Source organism: Corvus hawaiiensis, chromosome 6 (genome assembly GCF_020740725.1).
Source record: "Corvus hawaiiensis isolate bCorHaw1 chromosome 6, bCorHaw1.pri.cur, whole genome shotgun sequence".
Taxonomy (NCBI): Eukaryota; Metazoa; Chordata; class Aves; order Passeriformes; family Corvidae; genus Corvus; species Corvus hawaiiensis.
In genome coordinates, this window is record NC_063218.1 from 12,271,070 (window position 1) to 12,284,753 (window position 13,684).

Genomic DNA, 13,684 nt, shown 5'->3' on the forward strand with positions numbered 1-13,684 from the left:
GACCGGGGCCGGGACCGGGCGGTGGCGGCGGCGGGACGGGGACGGGGGGGGGGCTCCGGCGGCGGCGCCGCCCCAGCGGCAGCGCCGGGCCCCTGGGCGCTAGCCGGGCAGCGCGGCGCCGGGCAGCCCCTCCGCCGGCCCGGCCATGTTGCCGGCTCCCGCCCGGCTGCGCTGCCTGTGTCTGTGTGTGTGGGCAGGACAAAGCGCCGCCGCCCGCCCCGCAACGCTCCGCTCCCACGCGCGGCGGGGCCGCGCCGCCCCCCCCGCCCCGCCCCGCCCCGCGCCGCCCCCGCCGCGGGTGTCGGGGGGAGCCCCGGCCCTGCCCGGCCCTGCCCGGGTCCCCCGCCCGGCGCAGGTGGGGCGCGGAGCGGCCGCGCACCGTGTGCGGCACCGACCGGCGGCTCCGGGCTCTGCCGGGCTCCCCGAGCCGTTCCCTGGTGGAGCGGGGCAGTGCCGAGGTTGCGGACCTCTTCTCTGCACAGTGCCGTGGGGGTCCTGTACACCTGCGTTCAGAACCGCTGCTTTTGTGGATGGAAGCAGGAGCAGAAATGGCATTTCCAGCTAATATCGGAGGGCAGCTGTGGTTCCCGCTCTGTCACCCTTCCCACTTGTCTCAGCCAGTGTCCCTGCGAGCTCTCCTGCCCTGCTTTCAGCCTGGTCCTTTCTCCACACCCACCTTCCCACCACCCACCCTGGGAACCCTGGGCTGCCTCCCAGTCCTGTGTTTCTCCCATCCAACTCTCCTCCCCACTCCACGTCCCAGCCCGTCCCTAACCCTCTGCCCTTCTTCTTCCAGTCACCTCCTGCCAACTCCCTTGTGCAACCCAAACCACAGGGTGATGATCCGGAGCTTGGAACTTCCCTTACCCTTCTCCATGTCTCTTTACCTCTTCCCGTGCACCACCCAGTAGAAAAAAGATTATGTTGAACTTGGTATCACTTGAATATCCTCAAGGATCTGCCATGATACAGGACAGAATTATGCAGTTGTTTCTCAGGTCTTCCATACATAGGTCACCATAACTTGTTTGCCATTTCTCAAGAGTAAAGGTTCCTCACACTGATTCTCTGTGGGTCATCTCCCACTGATCTCTCCCAATTCTGCATCACCCAGTTTAGACACAAAAACCCCCAACCAACCATGTAATCCCACAGCAAGCAGTTGGTTTCCAGGCAGCTGGCATGTGTGTGCACATGGTGTCAGGAACAGTAAAGGCTTCTGGCCCTCTCCCTCTCTCTGTGTCTGTGTCCCAGTTAACACTGCCCACATCACTCCCTGAGACCTCCATCACGTGCCAGAAAGGGCAAGGGAGCTGTAGCCCCCTCTCTGTGTGCAGGGTCAGTTTTGGGAAGGTGCAGGCAGTGTGGCTGGGAGGGTGGGCTGGGCGCAGTGTGGGTGGGAGGGTGAGCTCTGGGCAGTGACTCCGATGCAAGGCTGTGCGAGGCCCCAGGGGAATGTGCCCATGGTGCAGAGCAGACTGTGGGACTGCACGGGAGGGGACCAGGAGTGGCACAGAATGTGCAGGAGATGCAGAGCAAAGCAGTGGGGGCCATTTTCAATAGAAATACTTTCAATTTTTATTTCCATTTCTCTGAAAATTTATATACTCATGCCAATACAACACTTATTTTCACTGTAGTAGTAACCTACGCCACCAGAATAAATGTTGCAAAAATCAAGCCCATAGATTTGATGCCCTACAGAGCTATTTCACCACTGACATGTCAAGCTTTGCTGCTGTCCACTGCAGCTCCATACCAAATAAAATATACCACAATAGCAACAACAGTAATACGACAGCAACAAAACCTATGGTAGTAATAATGTATATGCTTTTTATTCAAGGTCATGCTTATTTCTTGATAGCTAATACATATCTGATAACTGCTGTTTTCATTAATATGTTAAAAAAATAATTAGAGTTACTGAAGGGCCAGGGGGAGGGAACCCCCACCACTTCTGTCCCTCACAAGCACAAATCCCAGCTCATGCTTTCCATATCCCATAGCAGGTCTGCTCTTCCCAAGTGACCCCACCAATGAATCTAAGCTCATTCAGACAGAGAGGGTCTCCTAAAGAAGCTGCTTCCCTTATATCTAAGAGGAGTCCTTGTTTGTTTGAACCCAAAATGACAGACCTTTCTTATAAGCAATTATCCTAAATCTCCTAGGAGGCACAATATATGTTGTTTGTGTAAAGCAACAGCTGTGGCAGGCCACAGATCTAACGTGCAGTCTCCCCCAAGTGACAGTGGCTTGGAGAAACTCATCCACATCATTTGTGATAAGGTTGCTGAAGGTAGTAAGCATATGAAGAAATAATGAGCAAAAATAAATCCTGTTTTCTTATTACTATCATCTGACTAATCCTTTAGAGTGTGGGTCACTGACCAGCACATCGGACATACAGGAGACAGCATAAGGCAGGGAGGATGCTTATTATAAACTAGAGAGTTTCATCGTAACACTAGAATTTAAAACCTGATTAAAATAGAAAATCTGTGAGTTCACTGATAATCTGTTTTTTCAAAAAATAATTTCCTTAAGATATGTTTATACAGGCACAAATCAAACAGGCAAATTTATGTAAATCACACTATGGTTGAGATATAAAATGAGAATAAGCAAAAATGTCTTCTGCAAAGACTTTTATCTGTTCATGTCGGCTGCACAGCATAAAGGGGCACAAAGAGCTGAACCCACAGCCACCACATGCCCCAGTACTGACACATCCAGCCCTGGCAGCTGCCCACGAGGGACTGCAAACCACCTGGCAAGGGCAGGGGTGGCTTCTGCCACTCACTGCTTTGTACCTGCACTGCCTCCTGAGCACAGGTACTCTCTGTCCCTGGGCAAGCTGGTTATAAACTTGTGCAATGTCTACCCTTGCAAAGGGTTGGGAGGCTTAATTGCCCATGAGGTGGTTGAGAAGTGATGCAGAAATGCAGTGAGGTTACTAGACAATTATATTTGCTGTTTTATTTATTTTTACAGAGAGAAGCAAGACAGAAAAGACGGATGCCAATCTTGCTGGCCACTAAAGGTACAAAAACCAGAACAGTTAAAAATCTTTCTTGTATCAGAATCCACAAGGCTTCCTTATCAACATTTGTTGGTTGACCACCAGATCACTGCGTTCACAGAAAGACATGACTGGACCATGTAATAATTGTTTCGCTGGGACAAACCTGACATTATATTGCCATCAGAACTGTATGTCTTCTAAGAGACTTAAAGCTGATAATTTGTATCAAAAAATATATAATCTTTGACTGTAGTCTTGTCGATTCACCTGCTCTTTGCCCAAGGGGAAATCCTGACCCACCAGGGTGGCCTCCATCCTGCTGTCCTTATTGGTCTTCCCACTCCTTATTTCACCCCTCCCTAACTGCAAATTCTCCTGCACAGCCCAGCAAAGACCTGCACAAGAGAAGTGCTGTCCCTAGGGCTGCATCTTTCCCAGCTGAGGCCTCCCTCATGGCAAACCCTGATGGATCTGCTGCCGTGCCTCTGGGTCCCATTGCAAAAACTGCCCTGGGAGCTGCTCTGTTTGTCACTTCAGAGATTGCATGTTAGGAGAAGGAGGAGGATGCCCTTCTTAAACAGTCACACAGCCTGGGGCAACATCCTCTGCAAACATCCTCCTATCAGGAGCTCAAGGTCATCCAGATGTTTTTCTCAGACAGTCCATGCTATGTCCAGGCTTGTGCAGCAAGAGTCTTGTGGTCATTTTTTCCCCACTGAATTTGTCCAGCTCAGAGCTTTCTCTTGAAACTCTGGTGCTTTCCTGTGAACTTCTCCACAAAACTACCTCTTTTCAAGGAAAACAGATGTCCACAACAGTTTGTTTTACACACTTATTTTTGGAAGGCTTTTCCTAAGCATGGAGGATTTAGCCTTGTGAAAGTCACCCTTGAGAGGAATTCATTATATCAATTCATTATATCACATCCAGTAATACATATATGCTTTTCTTTCTAAAAAGAGTTGTTCCTCAGACAGCAACATGACTTTTGCCAAAGATGAAGTTGTACAATTTCACAGAGACCTCGCTGGGGCAGAAAGAACATGATTACCAAATTCAGGCGCCAAGCGAGATTCAAAGATTCCCAAAATTCAGAGGGGGTCAGTCCCAGATGTTTGGTTTTCACCCACCACCACATCCCTGCGATCTTTGGTACCATTTGGCAAAGGCTCCATCTCAGGTTTGTTGTGACAGCCCGAAGGAGCGGTGGTGAGGCACTGGAGGTGAGGGACTGCACATTACCCACTGCCTGCACCTGGATTCCCTTAGCAACACTTCACCCAGTTCTCAGGTGAGGAGGAAAGGATGAGAAGAGAGTGGAACAAAGAATCAAGTAGCAGAAGTGTATGGCAGGAGCTAAAGGGGACAGGAAAATGGAGACTACAGAAAAATGAAGGAATTACGTAAGTTTGGGATTTTTATTTTAACAAGAAAAGGAGAGGAAAGGAAATTACATGAAAAGGAAAAAAAATGACGAAATCATGAAGAAGGGAAAGAAGTAATACAGGAAAGGACAGAGAATAAGCAGGAAAAATAGACTGTTGATGTACCTTAATTCTGTTCTATTACACTTCCTCCAGTGAAAATGGGAGTCCAACTTTGCTATCAGGGAGATAGTCAGTGCCTCCTCTTGGAAAGGGTGGAGCTCACTGGCACTTTTATTTTTCCTGTTATGCCTTCTGAGAGCAGGGTTTACAATCACTAAGAAGGCTGAAGCAGGAAGCTGCAGATTTCCAGGCAGCAGGGAGGAGCTCTGCCTTACAGGCAGACCCTGGAGACCTCTTCAAGGCCAAAGGTGGTTTTCCCTCTCACCCAAAACTAGTCGGAAGGATGTTGGCACAAAGGTGATGCTGTGCTCCCGAAGTCAGAGGCAGCCGGGGCTCTCCAGGCTGCTGCACGGCGCGTGGCCAGATTTCCTGCTGAGCAGGAGCTCTACATACGGCAGTATGGGAAGTGCCACAGGGCTTTTCACTTGGGCTGAGCCTCCTGTCAGCTCGCTCTCCAACTGTTCAAGCTGTACACAGAGACTTTCAGACAGAGCTCAGCTTCTGCTCTTTTTAGGTGCTGTAAAGAGGCCAAAACACTTGAACCTCTGGCGTAATAACTTTCCCTGCGGTTATACACTGATGTCATAAATTTGATATTATAATGTCAATGAAAGCTGATGAAAAGGAGAAGCAGGGCAGGCAGGAGGGAACCCTGAAATGCTGACATTTATCTTAATGAGAAACTGAATCCAGAAAGAACAGCCAGGCAATTGATTTTGTAGAGAGGAGTTCTCTTCAGGCTCATGCAGACTGTTTCCCCTTCAGCACATCTCTGCAGTGCAAGGGCGAAGCAAGGCAACAGCAAATTACAATAATCTAACGTGGCTACAGAACTCACCCAGGCTTTTTAATTCTTTCTTTCTAACCATAATGACTGAACAGCCTGAAGGAGATTTCTTTATCCTACAACCTGGAATTTGGAGCAACTGCAGCTCGTGTAGCACTGACAGAATCCACAGAGCAGATGAATCTGCTTCCCTCTGGCTACATGCTTATTCTAGGTAATTCCAAAGGGCAGATTTAAAAAATGTTCATCTCTTAGAAGCTCATGCTAAAAACCCACTCAGTTGCATGGAGACCCAGAAAGCAGGTCACCATTCCTACGGTTCTGAGCTCAGCACCTCAGACTAGACCCAAAGAGGCAGCCTTTAAGAACAAGTATGTCCACTACAAACAAATGGAAATGTCTAAACTCGTTTAGTGTAGTCTGTAGTCAGCAAAAAGATGGTAAAACCAAACCTGTGCTAAATTGGGACTGTGAAGCTGATGGGGAGGAACCACTTGAGTCCAAGATATCGAGCTTTCCTAACAACGCAGACAAAATGTAAGGTCCAAAGAAACACCTAGAGCGCCAGGTGACACTGATAGGCTCTGCTGAAAGGAGGCCCCTTCTTATACTTCCACATTTGGCAGAAAATGGGGGGATCCACAGTGCTGTGAACCATCCTGATTGACAAAGGTCTCTGAAGTGGCTTTTGAAGCTTAGCTCATCATTATCACTGCTGACTCAAATAAGGTCTGTCGGACTCAGAGCTAGATGGCAGCTTTGGCTGCACTGCCATTGATACCTCCATGCAAATTAGCACTTAGTCTTCTGCAATTATTTAATGAATTCAGGGGGCAAATTAGTTCCATTAAGAAAAATGAAATTGCTGCAGAAGTTCACGACTAAGGAGAAACATAAACCTCTCCCAGCAAGAGCGTGAACCGCTCATATCCTCACTCATCCAGCAGCCTCCATTTGGGATCAGACGTCTGGGAGCGATTCTGTCCTTCCCCCAGGAGCCCGCTCCTCATCTCCCATCTTCTGGATGAGGAGGTGCCCTGGCTTGGGGCATCTCTTCTGCAGGGCAGGCTGCTGCAGTTGGAGCTGCATGGCACTGATCAGACTGCCCCGGCACAGCTGTGAATCCCGGCCAGCAATGGGAGAAAAAGATTTCAGTTTAGCCTTCGCATAAGACTGTTCTTTCTTAGTAATTAAAGTGACATTTTCCCTGCCATCTGCAGGATTTTTTGAGGATGCAATTGAGTGATCTGTCAACAGCCCTATTTCCAGTAGAAAACAGAGCAAAAAGACTGCCTGCTTCCCTGAACAGAACCAGAAGAAATTAAAAATGCAAACCCTTGCAAAAATAGGGCTGTTTGCCCTTGCAAGCTCTTGTCACATGAATACTTCTGAAGGAAAATAATATCCTCTAATATTAAATCTTCTGAAGAATAACAGTCATCCAAACATTTCACGTAGGAAATATGACCTTGAATTAACTAATCCCATATTAATTACAATAGTAAAAAATCCATTTTAACAAAATTGATTTGCTCCACATGGAATTTTTAAAAATAATTTGAAACGGTAGGGTTTTTTAATTCACCAGCATTGCAAAAGCTATTTTCTTTTACATTTATCTCCTTTCTTTGCCTTTTTTTTTAACTTTTTTTTTATATTGTGACTGGTCTTTGTAGAGCTCGTCTGTTGAAAATTGTTAATACTTCTCAGGTTTCAATAACCTGTCAAAACTGAGCACTATCAGAAATATTTATGTAATAATCATCTTTCAGGAAATAATTAAAATAGTACATATAAGATTAAGTTGAAAAAGGCTATAGTTTTGATATCATACAAATATACATCCTTTCTGAGTAAAATAAATATATGAAGACATGCAGGAGAGGCAAACAAAATAATTAAAGTCTCTACTTGGAAATGGGCAATGATCCTAAAAACCAGATTGAGTCTATGTTTATTTTATAAGTGTATAAAAGAGGGAGAAAGAAGTATTTTGAAAGCATTTGTATTGTTTTCTGAATAATTTAAGACTTAAGAGAATAGATATTATCAATTTTAGTAGCTAATCACTTTGAATACCCTAACAGAGAAGCATTACCTGAACACATGCTCATAATTTTGGACAAATATGACAGTCATACTGTTGGAGTGAGTACAGGATCCTAAAATCCCATTGCTAAATACCACAAAACAGAGAAAAAAATCCCTTCCCTAAAAATATTTCAAAATCTAAGTACATGATACAAATTACAGGCTGCCCACAGACAAACAGAGACAATTGAAAAGCAATGAGACGGTGCTGGTCCCCTCGGTGTCCCCACACAAGGAGGTGGGAGGGCAGGGACAAAGGGCTAAAAGCAGATGCACTCACTGATATCCCTAAGTGCAACTCACAGAAGTGTGAACAGAGATACAATAAGAAACCAGGAACACAGCCCCAAAGCTATCAGAGAGGTAGTCAGGGCCACTGGCTTTATGAGCAGGTAACAGCAGCAACATGCGCCAGTAATGGATGCAGTCCTGGAAGCTGAAAAGTAATGCTAGAAATGAAGGGAAGAAAAGTTAAGAAATGGGAACTGAAACCAAAGGAAGTTGAAGGGGAGTATCTGAATGCTTGGTAGACAACAGTGATACACAAAAGACATGAAGAGATGAGTCACTTCAGTGAGCAACACTGCACTTGCTGCAGCCAGGACGAGGGGAGGGAAGGGACAGAAGCAGAAGCCCAGGTGTGTCTTCAGCCATGGACTTTAGAGCAGCCTGACGCTCCTTGGTAGGGCAGGAAAAGAGAGCTGCTGCAGACAGAGTATCAGGTACAGAATTCAGGTGTTTTGGAGAGAATAAAATATGCAAAGTTAGGGCATAACTCTTTATTTTATTTTGTTCTCTTTTTCTTTTAATGTGAAAAAGAAGACACTCCTGAGAAAACAAATAAATGCAAGAACAAAGGAACAAGGATGGAAGAGAGGAGAGCTGAAGATTAACTATAACAATGGCAAAATTGTGCAGTTTCCTGGATAAAGAAAGGAGAATCACTTTAACAGTCATCAAACGGATGTTTAGCTTAAGACATTACCCACCGTTTGCCAATTCAGCTAAATACGTTTCTCAGGTTTTCAAAGAGGAACAAAGACACATTTAACAGCAAAAGTCAGAAACAGAGGAGCAGCAGAGGCACAGATGGGATGGGATTGTTGAAAATCCCCTTTGATCAGTAACCCTAGGGATGAACTTGCAGTATTCCTCATCTATTTCTTCTAAAGGATAACAGTTTAAAATGAAGAAAGGGATCACAAATGCTTTACTATATCCCAAGAGTAGCACCACGAGAGAAGGATGAAAACAGAATGAGCCAAGCCAATTTGCAACTCCTGTTTTCTCTGCTGCAAGCAATGACAAATCACTTACAGTTCCAAAAGCAGAAAACTTGAAAGCACCCCATTTGCAAAAGCAATTAAAAAAAATCAACAAACAGAAGGCATTGTGGATAACCAAGCACCCAGACACAATGAAAACCTGTCACTTGTATGTTATGGACTCTTATGACTAGATTAACCTTAGAAAGGGTAAGGGTATTATGCTTTAGCTTCACACACTTCAAGAAGAGGGAGATTAACATCACTATTAAAAGAAGTTGTTCTGGTGCTTCTCTGGCCATTTATTTTTCTACATTGCTCCTTTCTCTGTATAAACTCAGTACAAGCACTCATGCAGCTCCACAGCTAGATCAGATGAGGAAACTGAGGAAACAGGGTTTTTGTCTGCATTAGTTGTTGTGTCCCAGCTGGGTTCTGCTTATGGCCACAATAACTCTTTTGCTACTGCATGGGATCAAAGTAACCAGCTGGGATAAAGACCTCTGCCTTCAGTGACAGTGACAGGTAACACCTGATTAAAATGACCCTGAAACCATGGCCTTCAAAGGTCTTGCCTGAGGACAAGTTACTAACACAGAAATTGTCAGGAGCTCTTGCCATGAGCATAACTCTGAGCAGTGAACAACATTCCACCAGCTGAGTACCCAGAAACAGGAGATGTGTACTGGGAGGCAGGACCAAGGCAGCTTGTAGGTGAGAGCATGTGGTGTATCCTTCCCTGCTGCAAAGCTGGAGTTCCACTCTCTAGGTATGCACTGTCATTATGTCCCCAGGGTCATGGTCACACATGAAATTATGTACCCCAAAATCTAGATTTTATTGCTGAATGTTTTCAAATGCATCTCTAATTCAGAAATCACAAATGTGTCTTATTAAGTAAAAGGCTGTCTCTTCTATATCATGTTTAAATAAAGATACCTTACTAAACAGGAAGAATGCATTGAGAATTCACTTTAATACATGTTTATTGGTGTCCTGCACTTTCAGTGTAGGAGGTTGGAGATGTAATAAAAAAGTTTCAAAATTTATTGATTCAATTTCATTTCAATCACTCTAAACAACCAGTGCTTTAGAGTTCAGAGAATTAACATTTACTGTCCATTACAAGCAAAATTTTAATATTACCTTTTTTGAGTCCACTTAGAACTCCTCTTTTAAAATTCTTCGGATACATTCCTCATAGTAAACGATACATTTCAATCTGTGTCACAATCAACATTGATAAGGCCTTCTTAACCATTTTATACCACCTCCACTGTTACTTCATTGCAAAACACAATCTTATTTCATACTATAAATACCCATCCATGCACAAAACACAGGGGCCAGAAGTTACACATTAATATTTCATGTAGGCTTCCAAGTCTTCCTTTACCCTCTGCAGGTTTATGGTACACTTAAAAAGATATCTTTAGACTTGGTCTACTTGGTCTTAAAATACAAATATACAATATCCATAAGCATAAAAAAGTAAAGCTAGATGGCCTTACCATTTGTTATGAACTGCTAAAATCTTATACATGTACAATATAGCATCATGCTGATTAATATACATATTAGTTAAATATATGAACCAATAATGGGGATGTGGCCAAGCTTTATTGTTTTGTTTTCAAAAAGAAATTGTTCATATACAAGTAAAAAGATTTTTAATTTAAACTCTTACGGACTACCCGAACCACACAGACATCTGTAAGCCCTGCTGAGAAATTCAGGTCAAACTGGGACAAAGCCTGCTGATTCATTGGAAAAGGAACACAACTCCTCATGGGTGACACCCACGGTGTGCTGTTCCCAAGAGAATGCAAATTCACCAGCATTCACATTTTCAGGTCTAGAACACTAATTTTTGCATCGTACATTGCAGTTTATACTTTTTGTAGCTATTCATCAGTCTCCAGCAGAAACAGTTCAATACCTTGACATTGTCATAGATTTTTCTAAATAAGGAGATATACAGTACAAAGTGTAGATAGTGAAACAAATAAGCACATATATACAGTCTTTGAAAGGCATTTTTGTGACCAGTTTAGCAGTGTTTATAGAAAACATTTAAGATAGTCACATTCTGCTGATACCACTGTATTGCAAACTGTCAAGCCACATTTCTTATATTAATCTTGTACTGCATTGTATATTGTACAACAGAGAACGATCATTCTTAAGGTGTGACACAATGAAAAAAAATACTAGACTGAGTAAGGTAACCAGCACAGGGCTTAATTTTCCTGAGGTTTGTAAGAATTTTTTAAACAAAAATCACAGTGACCAGGCTAAACTGCAAACATACTGTTAAGTTTTAAATATACAATTTATACATAAGTTCTGTGCATGGTCAACTCAACTGTGTATGTTCATGCAGATGTTTCCTTTAAATGACTCGCCACTGCATAATACTTGTGTCCTTTCCTCCTGTGGAGATGAGATGGGTGTCTTCACAGAGAAAATCTACATTAGTTACATGACTACTATGTCCACCGTACACATGGCTTGGAGCCTAGAAAACACCATATTAGTGAGAATAGCAGCTGTCATTAAAGCATCTCGTTAGAACATTCATGTGACAATGAAACCAAGGCATCACATCATTCTCCTAAAGTACTTTAATATTAACTTTTAAATTTAATTACTGTCCCAATCAACCTTAAATAAATGCCTTAGATGTATAAATGCTCCCATTCTTCCTGTTTTAATGTGTTGGGGTTTTTTTTTTTTGTTCTTAGGAAAACAACATTCAATGCATTTGTGCAAACTACAAGAGTAAAGTTTTGGGAAATATCTTACCCTAAACTGTGAGCATGGATATGAGAAGAGATGTACTTTGCCAAAGTCATCTCCTGTTGATAGCAGTTTTCTTCCATGTGATCGACAGACAGCATTGATATCTGTACCATCTGAACCTTCAGGCCATACACCTGAAACACAGAGGGACTAATGAAAGGGTTTTATAATGGAAATAAAAGTGACAGCCTAAGTTTCTGTCAAAATATTAATAAAGGATGACTTGTTTAAGGAAAAGAAAAACCAAAAAAAAAAGAACTGCACCTGAGTCAGAATGTTTACTTCCGTACCAGCTAAAGTCCAGATCCTAATAGGTAATCAAGCACATAAAAAAATGCTTTATTCCCTCTAGTCAGCAAAGTGCTTTTTACTCTGAGAAAAAGCATTCTGGTGAACGACAGTCATGTGTCTGAGCCTGAAAGAATTTTTATATGGTTATGTGGAAAAGTAAGAGTTACTGCTTTTATTTTCCTTTCTGCTTATGTATGCGTTAACACACTTTTTTCACATTACATGGGTTATGTTTTTTAGACTAGAGCATGATCCAAAAGCACTTTCTTTGTATTACTAAAGTCTAAAACCTATTAAACAAGACATTATATAGTTCAAATTATTATTTATTAATTAAAAGATCCTTTGAAAAGAAACTGAAGAACCTACTATACAGTTTTTAAATGCTTTTGTTATACTGTAAGTACTTCTCTTCCTTCCCCTCATACTGTACTCTTTGCTGTTCTTGCACAAAGTGGTGTCTTAAAATTAAACTTTAAGGTCAACAGTGCAAAGACCAAATCTGTGCACCACATCTTTAAAGCCTCTGAATACTTGCCTGTAATAAACTGCAATTTTACTAAAATCCACACAGTTATTGAAATTTCAGGATTTTGTATGAAGTACTGTGGGCTTTTTTCTTTTTGTTATGATTTTCTAATTTAGATTTTATCTAATCCCTACTCAACATAAGGGGCACCAAGCTTTCAGAGACCACTGTCATCTTCAGTCACAGCATGTGTTCTGCCATTATGACTTGGCAAACCCCCTGCCTTGTCTTGGTGCTGTGATTTTCAGTGCCTGTCCTAGACACCCATCCTCTGCAGTGTGCCCCTGCAGCCCTGCCCACTCGAGTGCACCTTCCTCCTCTGGTGCTGCTGCAGGTGAGGGTGAGAGAGTTGCTACTCCCCTAAGAACTCCTGCAGGCAGGACAGGCACACTCAGTTCCTCCTTCTTTGGGATACTTTTAACCCCACAGCAGGCATTTGCCATGCACCATGGGAACAGCTATCCTTCAATCACTGTGATTCTTCTCAAATACAGCCTTTGTATTGTTGCACAGCAATTCACTACAAGCAGGTGATTCCATGTCTTTTTAAGGAATTACAAATTTCTGTAAATAAAATACAAAGTCTGATTTGTAGACTGCTCTTAACTTTCCTGATGTGTGTGGAAACACCTCATTGCTAGATCAGCGATAGTAAAAGAGGCCCAAAGAAATGGAAGCTGCAAAGAGAAACGGTAATTGCTACTCATGGAATTATGGACATGCAGAACAGACAGAAAAGCTCTTTTAAATATTTGCTTTGGCAAAAAGGAGGCTGTATGAATATCAAATGCTAGCTGAAAAGATGCAGGAGTCTTCCCAAGAGGTCACTATGACAAGCTGGAAATAAATCCTGAAGGAAATGGTTAAAGAAACAAGACTGCCATGTTGAAATGGGGAAAGAATAATAGCAGGGTTTTTCTTTGAATCTTTTGTTTCTTTCAAAATTTATCCCAGTGCCTCACTATCAGTTTTTATGAATATGCAAATTGAATCCCCCTTGCTGAAAAAGTAGTCCTTATTTTTTCCCATCTTCTGCAGACACGTAAAAGAGACCATTTTCTTTCTCTCATTTGAAGACTGATGCCATGCTATTTTTTCCTCCTCTTCTCTAAAATTCATTCATTACATCTCTTCTCCCAGAACAATATTTTGATGGATAATTAATTATTCTTGCTAGTCAGAACATTATCTGTTGGTCCAATGTGCAAAAACCAGAAGCAGCCATTCCAGCTGTGACTGAAGCAGATACTGATAGATGGATGATTGCTTCACATTTCACACAGCATCCTTTTCATTACACATCCCACTAATGTATCTGCCTTTCCTACAACAGCATAATGTGGTTGA

At 42.9% G+C, this 13,684-nt stretch overlaps 1 protein-coding gene across 10 annotated transcripts in view; it reads right to left on the reverse strand.

The window, feature by feature from the left end:
• Window positions 1-9,683: 9,683 nt before the first annotated feature.
• EML1 (EMAP like 1) overlaps window positions 9,684-13,684 on the reverse strand; it is a 122,809-nt gene continuing 118,808 nt past the window's right edge. For all 10 annotated transcript variants that reach the window (XM_048306424.1, XM_048306421.1, XM_048306418.1 and 7 more), the window contains 2 exons: window positions 11,521-11,651; window positions 9,684-11,233 (listed from right to left, as the gene is read on the reverse strand). In XM_048306424.1, coding sequence (XP_048162381.1) covers window positions 11,108-11,233; window positions 11,521-11,651 — 257 coding nt within the window. In that variant the 3' untranslated portion in view covers window positions 9,684-11,107. The remainder of the gene's footprint in view (window positions 11,234-11,520; window positions 11,652-13,684) is intronic.